The 20,351-nt window shown below is 48.1% G+C and overlaps 1 protein-coding gene across 2 annotated transcripts; it reads right to left on the minus strand.

The window, feature by feature from the left end:
* Positions 1–488: 488 nt before the first annotated feature.
* ARFGAP2 (ADP ribosylation factor GTPase activating protein 2) lies at positions 489–10,156 on the minus strand. Of its 2 annotated transcripts, XM_064512685.1 has the most exons (17): positions 10,010–10,156; positions 9,605–9,723; positions 8,579–8,651; positions 7,900–8,031; positions 7,731–7,811; positions 6,757–6,859; positions 6,071–6,127; positions 5,490–5,534; positions 4,316–4,368; positions 3,732–3,868; positions 3,045–3,176; positions 2,444–2,572; positions 2,235–2,363; positions 1,692–1,818; positions 1,475–1,565; positions 1,222–1,340; positions 489–764 (listed from the first exon to the last, which is right to left on the minus strand). In XM_064512685.1, exons 1-17 carry the CDS (start codon positions 10,079–10,081, stop codon positions 744–746), a joined length of 1,620 nt encoding a protein of 539 aa, XP_064368755.1. In that variant the 5' UTR covers positions 10,082–10,156; the 3' UTR covers positions 489–743. The 2 variants fall into 2 exon arrangements, with proteins under 2 accessions (XP_064368755.1, XP_025949029.2); XM_026093244.2 differs by lacking the exon at positions 5,490–5,534.
* Positions 10,157–20,351: the final 10,195 nt, after the last annotated feature.

Below are 20,351 nucleotides of genomic sequence, written 5' to 3' on the forward strand. Positions count from 1 at the left end.
CCAGAAGCTCAATAGGTTTACAGTGCTTCTCCACCTAAAGCCCAGGCCTAAGCCTTGGTCTTTTCTGGCCCTGATGGGATCAGAAGCAAAAAACCCCTTTGCTTTGTTTGGTTTGTTCTCCAGCATCTATCCACGCTGGTTTACAAGACAGTAAAAAGGATTATCCATGCTACAAGGCAGACCTCACAAATACAAGGGAATCCTTCTTTTGCCATGCTCACAGGAATTCCTCCAGTTGAAAACAGCTTCTTACCAAGGACGTTAACTGCTACAGCAGCCCACATGGAAACAGGCGGTAAGAGCATTGAGCAGAACGCAAGGCCACAATCACGTCCATGGGGACCAGGTAACAATGTCCAGAAAAATGTCATTCCTGTTCCCCTCTGCCAGTTGGTGAGCTCAAGTACAGACCAGACCAAGAAGGGCAGGAGCACCAAGGAGGGCAGCCACAGGAATTTCTGTCCTACTGTTCAGAGCAAAAACATTAATCCTGTAAGAAGGCCTGTCTCCACTGGCTAGTAGATAGCAGTGGGTTTGAGGGCACACTGAATTTTAATACAGAGTAGAATCCAGAGATATTTGGAAAGCAGTCTGGGCACAGCCATCTCCTGACCCTTTCTGCTTACCTTCCCCCCTTCCCACCCACCCCAAACTAAGACAGTCCTGCAGAGTTTACTCCAGGCAATCAAAGGTGGCATCAGTGCCTCTTGCTGGCTTCCCTGTGAGCTGCAGTCCCTGGGTCATCAATATGAGCCATAACGATCCTGGGGAAGAAACACAGCAAGACACTATGCTACAACACTTCATGCAAACTCCAAAGAGACAGACAACAAGGTCTTCAGGTGTTTGGGACTGGAAGGCAACCAAGAGGGACGTGGCCAGCACATGATTATCTAATGACAGGACATCATGCAAAGGCAGGAGGTAAAACACAGCCCCAGCTTAGTGGGTTTTGCCCAGGATTTGCTGTGGGAAAAGGCATATCTGAAGTAACAAGGTGTCCTGTCCACAGGGAGAGTAAGGTTGGCCAAAGAGAGTTCACTGATCATCTGAAATTGCTCAGCTATGTAGTGTAGCCAACAGCTACAAAAGGCAGGTCTCTACATGGAAATTGGCTGTGTATTTTGGGAAGACCACAATAATCCTGGTGGAAGCCAGGATATGGTGAGAGTCCCCAAATGTGATTATAGCCTATCTGAAGGTGCCATTGTGTCACCTCACCTGGAGGGAGTTCATCACCCCGTTGGCTAAGACGGCCATCTTGCCAGCAACTGATTTCACTCCTTGCTTGAACTGTGCGATGTCGGCTGCAGGCAGGACATTCCCAATTGATACACCACCTACAAGAGCCAGCAGGAGTGAGTTTGGAGCCCCCCCAGTTCCAGAGAGCATCCCAACCCCTTCCAGGCTAGGGACTCCGAAGCTGCCCCACGACACTCCTGTCCCCTTCCCTCCCCACTGAGCACTAACCCACCTGAGTGCACATTGTCAGTGTCTCCAAACAGGTCTGCCGAGCTGATAGCACTGCTGCCTGAGAGCTGCTGCAGGCGGGATCTGGCTTCATACTGCAGCAGAAGGAAAGCAGAACAAGAAAAAAAAGTTACAAAGGGAGGGAACAAAGCAGGACCTGAACAAATTGGAGACGATGAAGACAGAGCTGTACTAACTTAAGCACTGCAGGACATGCCTACCTCAGCATCTGCCTCCCGTCCAAAGAACATATCTGAAGAGATGGCTTTGGCCCCTGCAAACTTCTGCCGTGCTTCATTTGATTCCACAGCTGATGTTCTGCTCTCCGTCTCACGCCTACTGGTGGGTCTGAAGTAACAAGAGAGGAGACATGCCACAGTAAAGAAACAGGCTTCTCTCTCTCTCAGATCCCATTTGATTATAGGAAAGCTACAAAGCCCCAGGTGCTAGCCATTGTCATGGTTCCCTGTTCCCCCCATATCAGGACAGCCATCACTTGACAACTGAAAAGGCTGTATCAAATTTAGGGACACAACAGGCAAAGAAGTACTAAAGCCCTTTTCACTGAAGCCCCCTTTCCTTGGCCTAGGAAACTACTCCAATCAGTATGGAGCCCTGCTGTCTACTTGGCTTCCACATGCAAGTAATCTTCTGTAGCACAAGACCCAGATCCAGTCATAATACAGTAACATCTTTTCCCACAGCTCCCAGGCCTACCCCTTTGTCCCACACCCAAGGTACAGTGGCACTGGTGGGCACTTTACCTCTCTGAAACTGGTCGAATACTGGAAATGGTCACCTCAGGTTCCTCTTCTTTGTCAATACCCCACGAGGAGTCCGTTTCCCATCGTGAGCCAAAGGCATCTCCCAATGAGAAGGGATTATCTTTATACCTAGGTACAAAAAAGAGGTAACTCTGGCTTACTTCTGAATGTAATGTCTGGCCTAAGGCTACACTGAAGCTTAGTCTTACTTGGGGGGTCCAGATGTGAAGCCTCCAGCATCTTCGAACAAGTCCAATTGGGAGCGGGAAGATTTTGCAGCCAGTGGCGTCTCCTGCTCAATTACTTGCATCTCAGACATCACTGAGTGTGAGACAGAACTAGCAAAACAAATAGGCAATCAGGGCTGGCAGGGTCTGACAGCATCCAGCCCCCAGAACCAGTCTGCCTCAAAACTGAATCTGGCCTTCACAGACAGGGCAGGTGCCACAAGTCTCAAGAGAGTCATGGGATGCCAGCCCCCTTTACCACATGTCTAGTCTAATTTGATTCCCTCAGAAGTCTCGAGCTACTTTCTTAACGCAGGTATTCTGCAGAAGGACAGCTGTTAGCAGCAGGGCTCTAGGGCTGGAGACTGAGACCACATGCATCTTCAGAAAGGCTCAAATGCAGACTACCACCTCTGAACAGAGCACCCAAACCTTCCAGGGCCAGAAACGTTTTTAGACCTAGTCCAGCATACAAATACCTGAAATCAGATGCTTATTTGTTACGACGCCTTTGGGAACTTATTCCAGAGCAGAGTGCTTTCAAGGCACCTCCATCTCTGCTACACCATCCAGAGCCAAGTACCTTCTGGACACCAAGCCCATGCCTAGCCTCTCAGCTTGTTCACGTTTCTTCCCTTCAAGGTTCTGAAGTTTCTTCTCCTCCTTCTTCCGATCAAGCTGCAGTTCCTGATAAGCCAGTCGCATTGAGGTGACACTAATGGAAAGAACTGTGGTAGGTATTGACTCATGTCCCTCCACCCCCCAGTCCCATCCTGTGGGGGAGTCAAGGGGGAAAACAACCCTGACCACCGTCAAGCACCAGTTTCCCCAGTAGTCAAGCCAAAAATCCTTGCATAGAAGGTATTGCTCATCTTCCCATCTCACCTCATACCTCCACTGGGATTCCACTCTTTTCGTGCGGACTATGACTTCCTTACTGCCAGCATTCCCACCGCCCAGGGACAGAGGGATAAACAGGTCCCCGTCCAGATCAGCCTTTAGCATCTTTGGCCCTGTCTCAAGGTCAGCAGAAAAGCAAGATACTTCTATATCTGCTCCTCTAAAACTCTTCCAGAGGTGTTAATTTGAATAAAATGTGGCAATGTAACTTGTGCCCTGCTGTAAGGACCATTTCTGCCTCAGGTTACCACTTGTCCTATGATGCAGCATCTTCTGTACTCAGCTTAGCTGGCCCCACAATGAACAGCACCAACCTCTTGCTACTTCTGCCTTATGTATGCAAGGTATTCAGCCCAAACAAGGCACTTACACGGATTCCTCAGCTTGTTTCCTGGACTCCACTGCCTGCTGCTCCCTCAGCTGCTCTGCAACCTGGGCTTGCCGCTCGATCTCACTAAAGCTCTGGCTGCTCACTTTCTGGGCTCCAAGACCCTTTTTTGCACCCAGCTTAAAAAAAAAAAAAAAACACAAATACATGTGAATTCTTCATCTCATTGTTCAGAGTATAAGAAAACCAGCATTCTGAGTCCTGTGCCTTGCTGCACTGACCAGGCCTTTAGTCAGCCTATTTAGTTATAACCTGCAGGCCCAGTAGAGCCTACAGCAGAGGATGGAAGAACATACAGGACTTAACCAGCCAGTGACCAGTGCTAAGAGATTAGCCATATGGACTCCTGAAAGTAAGCGTCACGATCCAAAGCCTAATTATTTTTGTCCCTTAACATACAAGCTGTCTTTCAAAACAGGCAATGAGATAATCAAAGCTCTCTCTTCCCCAAATGAGTATCTTGTAGCCAGCTTGATTAACAGGAGAAAGCAAGGGGCCACGGAAGGGCAAGCAGGAATACATGAGATGTGCTCTGCCCCCTCCATAAAATGAGAGCTCAGACATACCCCTTTCTTGGCAGCTCCAGGCTTCTTCTTTCCAATGAGGGAGGATTTAAGTTCTGTGAGAGGAAAGCAGCAGCAGATAAGCAGGAATGAATTAATTTAAGAAGGCAAAATTAGTCAGCAACCCACACAAACATCCACCACAGCCCAGCTGCTGCAAAGTCCAGGGCACACCATGCAGCTTCACAACATCAGCCTGGGTGACTTCACCAAGCCAAGAAAGCAGCACTGAGAGGGGTGAGAAGCTCCACAATTGCAGGCTGGTGGCCTAGAGAAGCATGTCCATCCCTGGAGAAACTTGTAAATGAATTAAGTCCTTCTAACAGTTCCTCCAAATATCGGGCAGCTGGTGAGCCTATTCAGTAAAGGTTAGGATAACTAGAAAAAGACTTGATTTGTTCCATACATAAATCCAGGAAAATGTCATTTCAGGGCATATGAAGGTCAGTGGTCCTCATCAGTGTCTTAGGGACGAAGGAGCAAGAACCATAAGGTCAGGTTTACATGTTCAGACCAACTCCAAGATGGACCTGAAGTTCAGTGAGCTACAGACACAACAGGTTCCCTGACACCTTCCACCAGGAACCTGTCCCTCTGAGGGCATGAAGCACACCACAGTGGTAAAAACAGCCAAGTCCAGCCAAGTCACAGATGTCTAGGCAAAAGTGTAAGAACAAAGCAAGCATAAAGTGGGATTGCCCAGGTCACTTTTCCAGCTTCCAATGTTGTGTAGCTCCCATATTCTTTAATCACCCTCATCAGGCTTTTCATCCACAAAAGTGGACAATTACTTTCTTCACCCATGTAGATTTTGGCAACCCATACTTAAGGTCATCCTCAACAGCCTTTTCTGTGTCTTTTCTAGCTTTACCATAAACTTTTGAAATAGGGCGCTCAAAATCTTCACACTATTCAAGACACAGGCAGCTCACCATTCCTAGCATTTGATTTGGTTTTTGATTACTGTCAAGAGATATTTTTAATAGGAACTATAACAATAAGATCCCTTTCCAGAGAAGCAATAGGTGTTTTAGAACCCAATATGATATACATTAACTTTGATTCATTCTCTCCTTCCAAGCACAGGAAGCTAACATTAGAGCTGAAGGCAGAGTCATAAAAGGGGCAGGCAGAGTTGTCACAAGCAGCCAGCGCAAGCCAGCTGTTAGCCAGTTACCTCTGGCAGGAGCAGGCCCTTGTGTTGACAGACACATGGACACGTCTAAAGAAGAGACATAAAACATGGGGCATGAAATAGATGCTTGAGGACACAGGCTTTCCACCCAGGATGAACACACTGTTGGTCAGGAGCACACTCTTGCTAAGCAGAGAAGCTCCACCTAGATGCTCCATGTGCAGCCGAGACAGTAAGGGTGGGGGACGATCCCTGTTACTGAGCAAGCTAAAAATTCATCTGCCTCCAAGCTTCCTAAAAGGTCAGTCACATGGCCTTGATCAGCCAAGCTCTAGATATTTAGATACCAAGTTCTGTCCAAGCTGCAAAATGAAAACAAGGTATTGGAAATGAGACAGCTTTGAACTTGATCCTCCAAAGCAGCTGGAAACCTTCGATAACCTGAACCAAATATGTAGCTGGGTTTTTGGGTCTAGGAACATCCTCAGTACTGACCCCACAAGAGGATAAGCTCCTTTAGACATTCTGAAGATAGAACTCATCAGTTCCAGCTCCACTGAGCTTACTGAATGGTGGGTATAAGAGCAAGATGGATCTAAGAGTTATCAGAGAGTCTCACTTACCTAGAGGAGCTTTAGGAGATGTGCTCAACAAGTCAATTGATGGGCCTTGACTAGAATCTGTGGGCACAAAAACAAGAGAGAAATTCAGCAGAGAAACATTCCCTTCCTCAGTTGTTCTACACCTCTTCTACACCTTCTGTCCCACAAAAAGGCAAGCCAAATTGCTGTCTGAAAGCTGCAACTTCTGAAACATAACCATCTTCTGTCTCCACAAAGCAAATTATTCCCACTGCAGTGTCCTAAACACATTAAAGAAAGTTAACACTTAGCAGAGGAACACACAAAGCTGTTTCAAACTAAAGTTATATCCCCATATTCTTGGATTCTTTGTAATTCATATCTAGAGATAGTATTCTGTTTTCCATTCATCTTCTTTATACATTATTATTTCTGGACCTACCTATTACAAGGAATAGCAGAGAAGCAGGGCAGCTAACCCCCAAAACATCTGTTTCATGCACATTTCAGGAAAAGCAGAGAAATAACTTCTTAATCCTCAACAGAGCAGCATTCTCAAAAGTCTCCACTAATTTAACTCAGTAGCCTCATTACAATGCATAGAGCTTCCACTCCCGCTCCAGGCCTGAAGCATGGGGAAAGTTCATCCCTTCCAACTCTGGTACAGAAGAGTATTCTGCTGGAAATGAAGTCAGGTTCTTGGGAAAATTATTCAGCAGGGAACTCACATGACACTTCATTGCCTTCTGATGACCTTGTTGTTTTTTCCGTCTCCAGGGAAGACTGTGCAGGATTCTGGCTGGCATCTGCTACATCCCAGGTACTGGAAGACTGCAAGGAAACACTCATTCCAATGATTTGCAGAGGGATGAATGAACTAGAATAGTCCTAAACTAACTTCAAGTTTAGTGATCTATATTCAGTTTTAGACCAAAGAGAACATGATTCAAATTCTACACTATGCCTTCTTTGAAGACAGAAGTATCTTACGGACAAGTTCACATTCCCTCAGAAAAAAACTAAAAAGGAAGAAAAAATAAAGGAAAACGGAAGCTAAGCTGAATGGAAGGCCAGGAGAAAAGACAGCATCACTCAAAGAACAGTAGCATCAGAGCTGGCTACTACAGAGACTTCCCATGTTAAAGAGATGAGCTTAAATGTAGGAGGAAAAAATGTGAATGAGTTTCCTTTGAAAAAATAGTCTTGGCTTCTGATGTCTTTATGACCATCCAGCCAGTTCTCGTGTTACTCTGTTCACCTGGGAGAGTGCCTCTAGCATTGTATAAGCAGTTGCCCAAACCCACCTTACCAGGGTCCATGCATTGAAAAGCTGACTAAACCAGAAGTTCAAAGTAACAGCCAGTCCTTGCTTTAACCATCCAAAGAGACTATGTATTTAAGGAGCAGACAAAGCATTTTCCAGGGGGTAGCTGGTATCAGTATCCCTTGAAGATAAAAATAGTCTCAAAGACAGAGAACCATTACATGTGTATTACAGGCTCCACAAGGGAACACTTAGGTATGTGCCTATATCACAGGCTGGTGACTGAATCTCAGTTCTTCCATATTACTAGTGAATAAACATACAATTTAGGATCTTCCAAACCAAGTGGGACTGCACCCATTCCTCTCCAGGCTCCTGGATGGACTGCTGGCTATTTGAGAGTTGTTAAGGCTGCCTGGTTTAGACAGCTGTTCTCACCTGTGTGTGCTCCATGAAAAAATCAGCATCGCTCTTGTCAGGTGAATGCCCAGGGGCTCCACTCAGTCCATCTATCAGCAGCTGAAAAGAGAACAGGAAAGGAGATATCTTACAAGACCCAGCACCCAGCACAACATGTCTTGAACAATACAGAGCTTCCCAGACTTACGTCGGTTTCGTATTTGGCCATAGCAGCACTTGCCAGCTGCCGAATCTTCTCCCTGTACATCTGGGCAGCTCGACTATTATACTTAGCGTTGGCGTCTGTGGTAGTGCAGCCATGCTGACGGAAAAAAGCAGTCTGAAAAAGACATAAATATTCAGTCTCCTGACTGCTATATCAGACTCAAGAAAGCATCAAACATTCAACAGCTTGAACTCAACAGAAAAAGGAAACTTCGCAGATACAGGGGATATAACACTAAGCGTGGGGCATGAACATTCATTGATCAACTCAGCTTTCACCAGGAATTCACTTTATGGGTCTCAGAGGGCTGAGAAAACAATCCCTGTCCTTCACAGAGGGATGCTTCTGAGTCACAGTGCTAAGTATGAGCTTTCAACCTGATTAATGTTACTAACTCCTTTCATTTAAGAGAACTTTCATTTAAATGAAGTGTAAGGAAATGAGAGGTCTGCATATCAGAAATGCATTCACAAAGGTCACAAGCTGACCTCTAAGTGCAGCTGACAGACACCTCTCCTCATTACACATCTCCAGAAAAAGGAGGAGCAGTCAATACCCTTTGGGGCCAACCAGGAAAGCCTCATAAAGGACAGGGACAAGAGCCAGAGCATGCCACTTAGCAAGAAGGAAAACAAGCAAAATGCCTACAGAGGCTCCTCACCGCGTTGGCATTGCTGCCCACTTGCATACATCTCAGCTGGAACCAGTTCCAGTTTGAATCCAGCTCTGTAGACCTGTGCGAGAACAAATTATTTCCATCAATAACATACAGGCATCCCAAATGCAAAAGCATGCTCTAACCTAGCACAGCAAAGTATGCCACTGTTATTCCATCAGAGTAGAGAAGGTAAAGTTAACATCTTGATAACTTCTTTGTTCCCATAATGAATTAAGCTGAACTTAAGTTATGGCTTAGTGCATTAAGTTATCAAAAATCAATTTGAGCCAGATAACAATGTCAAAATTTAAAGGGTCTCTCACTGGTATTGCTTACAAGTATGAGGCTAGAGCTAGGAAAGCACAACCAACAGCTTTCATTCTACATGTGAACTCACCACACCATGAAAGACTGATACATTCAGCCCATCCCAGTGATGAGAACACAACACATTACAAAGTAACTGAGAAAATGACAACGTAGAGCTGTATGACAGAACATGCCTCATACCAGTTAGTCAACTTATGTCTGAATGAATAAAGATCAAAGTCATCTTACCTAAAATACAAACACTTACAAGTACTCCAAATAAAAAAAAGCAAGCTCAACATCCAAAACTACCTTATCCAGTAGACTGATACAGAAAAAACCTCTCTCGTATAGCGTTACAGGAAAAACTTTCCTACTGCTTTACCAGTGACATTAAAGTACCACACAATCTCCTTCCAGCTTCTACAAATAGGAACCCAGATAATGTTTCTGCTGGATCTGTGAAAGCAACATGTTGATGTTCTACTGGCTGCTCAACTGGGTGCTTTGGAAACTCCATTTTGAAAGGGCTGAGCGATCTAAAACTTGCTTTGAGCAAGCTGCATAAAACCCAAACTGATTGCCTTGATGATCCAGCTTCCCTCTAGCTGAGTGCCCGTGCGTTCCCACGACACCGGCACGGCTGCTCCAGACCTACCCAGCGGTGACTGCAGGCCACAGCCTGTTCCTCACTGCCCGCCCGCCCCAGGCCACACGCACCTGATGAAGCTGAGGTGCACGCCCAAAGACCTGTGGACTCCCGAGCAGTCGATGCAGAGGAAGACCCCGTAGGTGATGCTGGCCCAGCTCGGGTTCTTGGCACCGCAGTCGAAGCAAGACTAAACCCAAGGCAGAGGCAAACCCGGCGTTGAGGCAGCGCCTCCGGCGGCTCCGCGCTCCTTCACCGCCCCCCCTGCCCGCTCGGGCCCAGGGCTCAAACCCGCCGCCCCTTGGCGCCCCCCTCCCCGGCCCGGCCCGGCCCGGCCCGGCCCGGCCCGGCTGCTCCCCAGCCCCCGCCACGCTGCCGGGAGCCCCCCCCTGCCCGCCGGGCCCGGGCCCGGCCCGCGCCGCAAGCACCCAACTCGGCTCGGCAGGGAGCGAGGCCGCCTGGCGCTGCCCCGCTACCTTGTTCGCCGGCGCCGCCCGGAGCCGCCTGAAGAGAGTCTGGATCTCCGTCTTGCTCGCCTCCGCCGCCATGATCTCTCCTTCCCAGAAGCCACCGCAGCGACGGGTCCCGGCCGGGCCCAACCGGCGAGGGAGGGAGGGAAGGGGCGGGGCCGACCCGAGTACGGGTCCCAGCTGGGCCCAAGCCGGCCCGCGGACGGGTCCCCGCTAGGATCAGCTCGCGCCTGCCCCGCCGCCATGACAGCCGGGGCCCAGCGGGCGCGGGAGGGGGCGGGGCGGCGCCCGAGGCCCGCTCGCCACCGGGCCGGGCCGGACTTCCCGCTGCCGAGGCGGGGCGGGGGCGCGGCAGGACCCGGCCCCCGCGGGCGCTGCGGGGAGCGGGCGCTCCTGGGTCTGCCGCGGTGCGCCGGCCGGAGGAGGCAGCCCCGCGGCCTCGGCTGTTGGCAGAAAGCAGCGGTTAAACGTTCCGATACTGGGCAAGACAGCTGTCAGTGAGCTGAAAAGTGGAAACTAGTGAAAGAAAAGGCTTTTCCGCAGATGCGTAAGGTGCAGCCCGAGCATCCACTGCCGTGGGAGCACAGGACCCGCGATCATAGCAAGTTTCATGAAGTTGTGGGATGAATAGGTGCAGCCAGGAGCAACTGCAGTTGTTGGACAAAACTAACCCCCCCAAAACCAGGTTTAGCGGGGGTATTACATCTTGTTTTCTGGGAATCAGCGAAGCTCTAACTACAGTGATGAAAGCAAGACTTGATTTGGGAGACAGGTTGCCCTGCAGTAGGAAGATGAGAGGCTTCTGGCTGATGCAGCTGATTGCAGCTGCTCAGAGACAAGTTCCTGCACTGGGCAGTGAAGTCCTGGGCCTGATCCAGTCTGGCAGGGCACGTTCTTGGTAGCAGTCCTGCCTTAAGTAGCCCCTGGTATTTGTTGCTCTTACGTTGCCACTACAGTTGTTCCTGTATGCCTGGGACTATACAGAAACTGGTTTCTAGGACTATACAGAAACTGTTTCAGGGAATCAGTTCAAGTAAAAGTTACTGGTAGCTTTCTCTCCTGGCTATTTTTAACTGTGTTCCCTGATCCCATCCATGGCACAGCTGTCCTAGCAGTCACACCAGCAGAGCCAAAGCTGGATGGAGGGACCGAGAGGCAGGGCATGGCGGAAGGGTGGAGGCTTCCTAAGCTGCCTCTTGCTATGCAGAGGAGCGGGTTCAGGCAGTGATTGTGCATTGGGAGTAGTATTGCTCATGCTGGCATAAGCAGTCTCATCCGAAATTGCTTACTCCTGCCTCGGCACTGTCTGTTGTGCTGTGGCCTGGTGCTGGCCCTCTACTCTGCTGGGCTTATTCTGACCAGGTCTGTGCTGAGTGTGTGATGGAGATGCTGCACAGTGGTTAGGTGCTGATGTTGCTACCAAACAGGGCTTGTGAGAGGGAAATGGTGCGTGCCTAGCAGGAGCCAAGGCAGCCTTGGAGATCAGTGAGTTCAGTGCCATGCTTTGTCTCTGCATGTCTGTGCCAGAAGACACCAGGAGGTGTTAGTGCAGGCTTCTGTCCTCCGTGGGGGCACACAGTTTATGCTCACCATGCTGTGTCCTAAGAAGCACTTGCTACGGCAGGGTTACTTGAGCCTCTTTGCCTCAGCTGGGTCCCTTGCAGGCCTTCCAGCCCATGCTGATTGCTCCAAGTCCTGGCAAAGCTGCTGATCCTATCCATCAGTTTTTCCATAAAAGCAGCAGGAAGAGCATGCTACTGATATGAGAAGTAGTCAGCTTCTTTTTGTTGCCTTTGTCAGTACAGGAAAGACCTCCTGCTGCTGACTATTCCCTGCAAGTGAGTGCTGTCACTGCGCAGTTCTTGCCATTTCCTGCATCTGTTTCTTTTGCATCTCATGTGCTTTGCTGCTGAGTTTCTGAGCTCCAAGCTGGTAGTCTGCTCTTTGGCCCCTGGCCTCCATGTCAATCTACATCGCATCTGACATCTGCCTCCTTCCTCCTGACTGCTGTGACAGCAGATCCTGAGCCAGGTCTGGCCTCCTAAACACAGATCTCCTTGCTGTTACCTACCTCTGTCAGGACGTGATAGTCCCCAGCATCATCCAAGACACAAAGGAAAGCCAGGGAAGGTGACCAGGCTTGTTCTGGGGGTCTGCTCTACTGCTGCAGACACTTTTTCAGTACAGAAGTTGTGTTGCCTGAGGGTGGGAGGTTGCCGTGGAAGGACAAATGGCAAAGAGGAAACCTGCGGGCCTTGTGCAGGAAGCAGTGGAGGGGAGTAGTCAGACAAGAGCTCGAGAGACTCAGGAGTGCAGTGCTGTGGTGGGGGTAAAACCTGTCCTGCGCTTGTGTGTCTGAGGCGAGGGGGAGAGAAGATGCGGTTTACAGACGCTGGCCAACCCTCATGTTATCCCCTGGGCATAGTCTCCCCTGGGAGAGATTGCTCAGGACTGTGGGGCAGCCTGGCTGTTTCCAGAAGTGGAAGGAGCAGGAATGGCCACAGATGGAGAGGAGGAGAATCAGCTAGAACATTTTTTCCCCCTCAGTAGAGCAAGGGACAGGCTCTCAGCAGGCAGGCCCCTTTCACTGTCTTTGTGTAAGAAGTGTGTAAGAAGATGCTCCAAATTTCCCATGATTTCAGGTATCATATAGAAAACTGTTTTCCTTAGGTTGCATTAGTTTTTCTTTTTTTTTTTCTTCTTTTTTTTTTCTTTTTTGGTCAGATCAACAAGCTACTCTGCATTCCTATAAGGCCATATATTCACTAGGTTTTTGGGCAAGGGAAGCAGCTGGCTGATGGTCGTGGGGGACCAGCCTGCTGGTGTGTCAGATTTCAAGTAATGGGTAGCTGCATCCCTAGGGAAAAGTGTAGCACCAAGGCAGCCATGCTGCATGCAGACTCTGTGCAATGCTTTCAGCAAGGTTTAAGATAAAGAGCTAATACACTGTGTGGCCAGTGACTATTCTGATAAGGTTTACAATGTACACAATTTTACTGTGATCTTATAAATGTGATTTTGGAGAAGGGCCAGCAAAGGTAGAAGGAATGTACTAATTAAGGAACACAACGGATGGGTAATTCGAGAGATACCGAGGAGCAGAATCATGGTTGGCTTGAGCCGATCTAAGGTTGTGCAGTAGCCAAAAGGCAGGTCCTGTTGTCCCCAGCTGCACATGCTGTCCCTTGCACCTGCTCTGGCAACTGGGCAGCGCAGGCTGTCGCGTCCCTAGTCCCACTGTAATGCTGAGACCATTGCATCGCTGAGCCCATCTCCCCCTGTGTCCGCAGTCACTAACACAAGCAAGGGAAGGGGCAGGAAGGTGTGGTAGGAAGAGGAGAGGACTGTTTCTTTCAGTTGTCTCAGCTGATGTTGCTGGGCTGCCAGGCAAAACCTTCAGGGTTTGAGGGAATGGGTTTTTCGAGAGTGGGGCCAGGGAAGGAGCGTGCTGCTTCTCATTGCCTGCAGCATTCCCAATGTCAAGGGAGACCAGGACAAGATACAAGGCCATTCTCTGCCTGCAGAGTCCTTGCAATCTTCTTCAGCACTGGGTGGGGAGAAATGAGCTCAGGAGTTGGTGGGACTGTGTTCAGTGAGCTGCTAAAGCAGCTGAGAAATAACGTAATTCTTAGGTGAATGTGTGTGTATTTGTGTGTACATATATGTCTTTATGCTTTTTTTTTGTAATATAGTTTCCAATATTATAATCAAATGTTTATCTTCAAACATTGGTAATGTTATCTCTGACTGGCCTAGTAGGTGCTGGGGACTCAGGAAGCTTTGGGGCCACCTCGTCTCACAGGGTGAGCAGGCAGCAAGTTTTATACCCTGCTGTAATGGTCAGCTTGGAGATGGGTGGTATTGCAGGTGTCCTGGCTGGGAGCAGGCTGTTTTGGCAGGTGATGATCACTATGAGTAACAAAAAAGAGGTGAAATGGCTTTCAGGTTGTGCTTATCACAGCACGTGGAAGCAAGGTGGAGAGACTGGGCAGTGAGCAGGCACTGAGCTGTCTCAGCATGAACAAAATCCTTTTTGCACCAGGGAGGGGGCAGTGCTGGAGGAAGCTGTGGAAGCAGAATGAAAGTGCTGCTCTGTCTGCCATGCTGCAGCCTTGCTCCTCTGGCAGCTCGCAGGGCTTGGACCTGCCTCATCCCCTGAGTGCAGCCAGCTCGGCTGGGCTGGGACAGCAGAGCAAAGGCAGGAGGGTGGCTCTGGGCTCAGGGGAGAAGAGCAGGAGGGCTAGTACAGCTGGGGCTCTGCTCTTGCCTCAGCCAGCTGTTTTGGCTGCCACAAGAGGAGTTGCTTCTGTACCTGCTCACCCAAAGATGCACTGTTCAATGTGTGATCGTGTATTTATTCATCCTGGACTTACTGTCCTGGGAATGACCTACAGTTTTCTCTCACACAGAAGTCATCCAGGGAGAAAGAACCCCCTTAGATCCTTGAAAGCCATGGATCCCAGCACAGCAGCAGCTGAGGCCAGCAAGGTTGATTCACCAGCAGACATCACTGCTATCCTAGCTAACATGGTAGGTAGAAATGGAAATGGCAGCAGTGCTCACTCTCCCACCAAAGGTCCAGAGGACACCATCCTCTCAGATGGCTCAAGAGGCCAAATCGGCAGCCTGTAAAGGAGCTCATTTCCTTCATAGACAGTGAAGTCAAGCAGGAGGTCGAACTCCCTGAAGAAAAGGTACTACCTTTGAGAATTATAGTTCATCTTGGTCTTGGGTGTCAGGGTTGGCTCAGCTACCAGCTTGCAGCCCTGGGACAGACCGCATGGGAGTTTATAGTGATTTGGTACTTTCTGTGGTTTTGAGCTTCTCTTTACTGAAGCATTTTAAATTTAGAATTAAATAAGCCAAAAGTCAAGTGACCTGTGTGGAGAAAAAGGGGAAGAGGAGAAAGGGAAGATGGCGATACTATAGTGAGAGAAATATCTCCTTTTTCAGACCAGATCAACAGGGCTGTTCTGGAGCTTCTAGAGTCCCTGGGCACTGCCTCCTTCAAGGGCAGTCCCCAACACAGGCATTAACTTGCTGGAGATCTGAGCCAGCAGGGCTCTCCTACTGTCAGACATGGCTCCTCCAAGTTTTCCAGTGGACATGTAATTTTTGTGTTTTCTGCAGATCACCTCACTTTCTAGAGTTTTCTAAAGTGAACCGCTCTAGTCCAGGGACTAGTTGCTGCAGCTGCCCCAAGAAGAGTAGGGAGCATGGCTAAAGCAGAAGGCAGTGACCCTTGAAAGCGGGACAGGCAGTACTAATGGAAGGACAAGGTAAGCAAGGAAAGATGAGAAACCCGTTGATTGAGTGAAAATCTTGAAAACGTTCAGTCACAGAGTACAGGAACCACTGTCAAACAGGTTATTATGAGAGATTTGAGAGGAGAGTGAATAGGTAGCAGTGCGTCAGCTCTGCAGGTGGCCACAATGGATACAGGGGGTGCAGGGCCACCAGTGGGACGAACATAGATAGGATTGTGGATGTAGCATTCTTTAGGAGCTGGTTGGACTGTACTTGTGCGGGGGAGCCTGGAGGAGAAGTTGAGAGAAAGGGCCAGTGTGATCACAGCTGGGGGCAGGGATTATTTTGGTGCCAGCTTGCTGCTGAAAGCAGGAACAATAGAGACTGGGGAAGGGAAATGGTAGGGAAGGCAAAGGGAGAGAGTACAGGACCTGCAAGAAGAATTCCAGCTCATAGGATACAAAGGAAACAAAATGGGGAAGGAGAGGATGGCAGGATCTGTAAATAGCTGGACCCAGTGAAGGTGCCGAGACTGAAGAGGAAGGGTTGTGGGCCCCCACACTAAGGCGGAAGAGGTGTCAGCCACTGCACTGCTAGTGGAGAAAGGAAGTCTCAAGCTCAACTGTAAACTGCTTTGAGAGACTGATGAACTGGGAACCTTTGCAAGCAGTTTTGCTAGAGAAAAAACAGGAGGACACAGCTAGGAAGAGCCGGGTGCTGAAAGCAGCTGAGGGGGTGAATGGGCCTGAAATTTGGTTTGAAGAAGTTCACTAGAACCATGCTGTTTAGCCAAGCTATTACAACAGAAAACCAGACAATTGCTTCTAGCTGTAAAGTCTACCCTATTGTCCCCTGCTCTCCTCTCAACAAGAATTTGTTCACCCAGTCCAGAAACATCCTCCCATGTTCATCTTGGGTTTTTTTGCAGTTCTAAGAACCTAAGTAGCTTGATAAATAGTTTCACTTCTTGTAGCCCCCAAATTTTCCAGCTCCTTTCTGGCCTGCAACTGGGTGCCACTGTGGTACAATACTCGGTTGTAAGGCTTTATTTTTTTCCCCCTTTGTGAAAGGTCCCTCTGAAGACACTCTTCTTTGTGCCATGTAGCCTTCCTATTCCTGCTTGTTTTACAGTCTACCCTGCCATCCTCTAGCGGGTATTTTCCAACCACACTTCTATAGGCCACACTGGAATCTGTGACTGCCTTTTGGCTCAGGTTCAGCACTGTGGAGCAGCCTTGCAGCCAGGCTCTATACAGCTACAAAAGAACAGTCACCCACCTGTCTGCATGCAGCATTTAAACCTATTTGCCAGCTCTCCTCACAAGCAGATGAGCAGACTCTAGCAGCTCAAGAAACAACTGAAGCAGCTTCAGGTCGGGCACAGCCTGCACTTCAGTCAGGGGGAACATGCCCAGAGTAGGAGAGCTGAGCACCACACAGCTGTGGCCTAGGGTTAGATCTGCAAACAGGGCAGGAGCAAAGAGTCCAGGATAGCTTGTAACAGCCCCAAGGAGGCCTGCACAGGATTGCCACATACTTGCACCTGCCTCAGGGCTTCTTGCCAAGCAGACTGGCCCCAACAACGATACAGGGGATGGGGAAGTGGAACAGAAAGTAAACTGAAGCACCAATGGCCCCAAGCTCCTCACAACGCTGTGGGAACACCCCCACAGTCATATGCTAACCACAACTCTCAGCTGCCATCACAGCGCAGCCGGCTGGTGGGCTCTGCAGGCTCCAAGGTCCAGATTCTGCCTGTGGGGCAGAAATGTTAATTAATGGGTTAAGCAAGCTCAGCTTCTGCTTTAGGGAAGTGGGTGTGATCTGCCATAGAGAATCTTCAACTTCCTTCTCCTAGACAATTCACAGTCAATGGGAAATCCACATTTTGGGTAGTACTTTAGGAACTCTTTTCCAGGAAGATGTCAGAACCAACATAAATATCTGCCAGCCACAGATTTATAACTTTTCTGCAAGGAGTGGTTTTATTTATTAAAAAATAGAAGATGAGTAGATAATGTTTTTACTGTTTCCCATCAGGCACAGACACAGTTATGTTTTTACAGAAGCAATGGGGGAAGAATAGGCTTTGCTGGCCTTCTGGAATTCAGGAACAGCAATTAGTTCATGTGGGTATGTCACCCTGTGTTCACACACAAAGCAAGACTTTTAGCATGGCCTGGATGACGAATTTTAACCAATGCCTTTGCTGTTAACAAGACTTCATTTGCTTCTATGAAAAACTAAGCCTCTAGGCAGAGCTGTTCCTCTAATATTAGTGTTAGATGTGTTTTCCCCCACCCCTACAGCAGGTTCTTCACTACACAGGCTCTTTTACTAATCCATTTGTTTTTGGGTAGCCAGGATTAAGTATCATGCCAAAATTCATGAGGTACAGTCCAGCTGACCAATTTTTCATTCTTGATATGTTGCATCCTGTCCATTACTTCAGCTGTTGGCACCTTAAAGGAATTTCTGATGTGCAAACATTCATTTAGGGGACTTGCTCATATAAGCTGCAGTATGTTTAAATGTCACTATTCCTGGAAGCCTCCAAGCAGACCATTATGATCAAGTGGTCATGTTTTCCTACGACAAACAAGTCTGCTCAGACTTTGTCCTCTAAAATTTCAGATTGTTTGTACTGTAATCAGAGGTCCCATCTGCTGGGCATTTCTGTCCTCAGAGCAGGTTCTGGCTACACCTAACTTCATCCCTAATTATAGCCTAACCAGAACTCAGCACTTCTCAGAAGACAAATTGAAGCCAACCTCCATGTTGCCCTTCATAGCTCCCCTCCAGGTTTTTTTCTGTTGACTACACATGAAAGGCTACTATTAAAGTTTAAAATATCCAGTCTAGCAAAGTACATTTCTCTATTCATCACAACACGCATCTCGGGTCATTTTATCCTTGACCATTTTTACCCCCTGTTATCTCACAAGCCTGGCAGGCACACTATCTTTACATTCATGTGTATTAGAACAAAGCAGCAACAAATCATCCAGTCGTGGGTCAGCAAGTAGAACACATGCTATTACTGTACAACACTGCTGATACTTTGCCTGGGTATAGTTCTGAAAGTGGAGACCAGACCTCTAAATAAATCCCCAAGTGCTCATACACTGACATCTCTTTAATTGCATAGTATAAGCTTAAATGTTTCTTCAACTATTGGACCTGGAATAATAGGTAAATTCAAAAGTATTTCTAGGTATTTTTAGTCTGTCTATTTAAATGTCACTTAGATCTTGGCATTAACTGCCTTTTGTGAACACTTTCTCTTTCCTTGAGAGGTGACATTACTGATTCAGAACAAAACACTTCAGCTGTGTTCTTTCTGTTTTCACCCCTCTCCACATATTTGTGAAATGCAATGTTAGGGATACTTTTTAGCAAGACATTTCAATGGCTGATGCATTTCTGCACTCTCACAAGACAGCTAAATAGCATCAGTCTCAAATCTTTTCCGTGGAAGACTGCATTTGAATGCATCCAATGTGCTGTAAAAGGTTAACTCTTGCCCTCTCTGGCAGGCATGCAGCAAGATGTTTGTGGTACATTTTAATCTCCTAGAAGTTAACAGTGTTCAAATCTGCCCATCCCTCCCTCCTTTTCAGTCTACCCTTGTTAAACATCCATTTTGGTTCATTAGCTGCTGTTGCATTCTGCAGTCATTCTGATCTCAGATGCTCACATATGGCTTCAGACTCCCTTTTCTGTATCATCCCTTTTCCAAACAGGTCTGAAGCAGTTAGCTCCAGTGCCATTGGCTGCAGCTTGACTGAGTTTTGAGTCTGACTGAATGAAGTTCCTCACATGTGCTAACCCAGTAGCAGAATTTCACTAGAGAAAGCTACTACAAATTCACAGTGCATCTTAATGCAGCAGTTTCAACCAGATATAATAAGTAGCCAGTTTTTAACCTATTGAGTTTTACACCATACATACTTTATTTTCCTTTTCATTCCTTCAAGCTCCTGAGCTCATCATGTATGAACATGCCCATCAGTCAGAGACTCTTGACATATCCTCATGTTTGAATACCCAGAGAGCACTAACATCAGAGCCCCACCTTGTCTCAGCAGCCTCAAAGGCTTTCAAGGGCAGAGAGATGCCATACAGAGGTTTTATAGGTCTTCCCTGATGAAAGGCACTTAAGAACAACTGCACATGAGTACACCCGAAGAAATTCAGGATCAGAAGAAAGGTGACCCTCTACAGTTAATGCTGCACAGCCAGCAGGTACCTTCCACCCTCCATTACCCTTCATTGCTGTGTAGGTGTCTCCAGCAGAGCAGGAAGTGCATTTCTGTTGTAAGTCAAGAACTGGGGGGAGAAGGAAGAGGAAGGTCTTTGCTGTGTGCAGAGTGTTCAGTTTACCTTACAGGCACAAGAAAGAGGTATAGCCAAAACTACCTAGAAGCATCAGAAAACCCAGCACCTAGTGATGCATTCAGGGGTCCCAAGCAGAACAGCACTGGAATGTGGCTGCCTCTGAATACTAGCCTTTGCTGTGCATCAAGCCCTATTCTAGCTCAGGGAAGGTTGCATCAGCTCCTAATCTGCCAGACAGTTCTGTTCACAAGTCATTAGCTTAAATAGCCACATTACCCAAGATGGAAATCTTTCTTCTATCCCCAAACTATGCTATCCTTCATTCCATGGTGTTTTCCCAATGAATTTGTGGCTAGTGGGAGGGCAAATCCAGGCTTTTGAAGCTGTTATCACTATCCCAGCTGACTCATTAGGGGGGCCAACAAGGCTGCAGGTGAAAGATACTGAAGACTTCTGAAAAATCTGGACAAATCCACACAGATTTCTGTCAGTTACCTTGATTGAGAGGAGGAAAAAAAACCCCAAAACCCCACAATACTAGAGGTTCCCCATTGCCCTGCACATGCAAACTTCCTTGAACAGGAAGGCTGGGGGCAGGGCAGACCCCACCACCCTACGGATGAACATGCACTGAAGCCAAGGAAGTTTTCTTTGTTTGTTTTAAAGTCTTACATGCCACATATCTCCTTTCACCCAGTGTGGGCCAAGAGGATCTGTTCCCTTCTGCCCCCCTACACTCCTATAGTGCTCACAGGCAGAGAAG

Source organism: Dromaius novaehollandiae, chromosome 5, assembly GCF_036370855.1.
Source record: "Dromaius novaehollandiae isolate bDroNov1 chromosome 5, bDroNov1.hap1, whole genome shotgun sequence".
Classification (NCBI taxonomy): Eukaryota; Metazoa; Chordata; class Aves; order Casuariiformes; family Dromaiidae; genus Dromaius; species Dromaius novaehollandiae.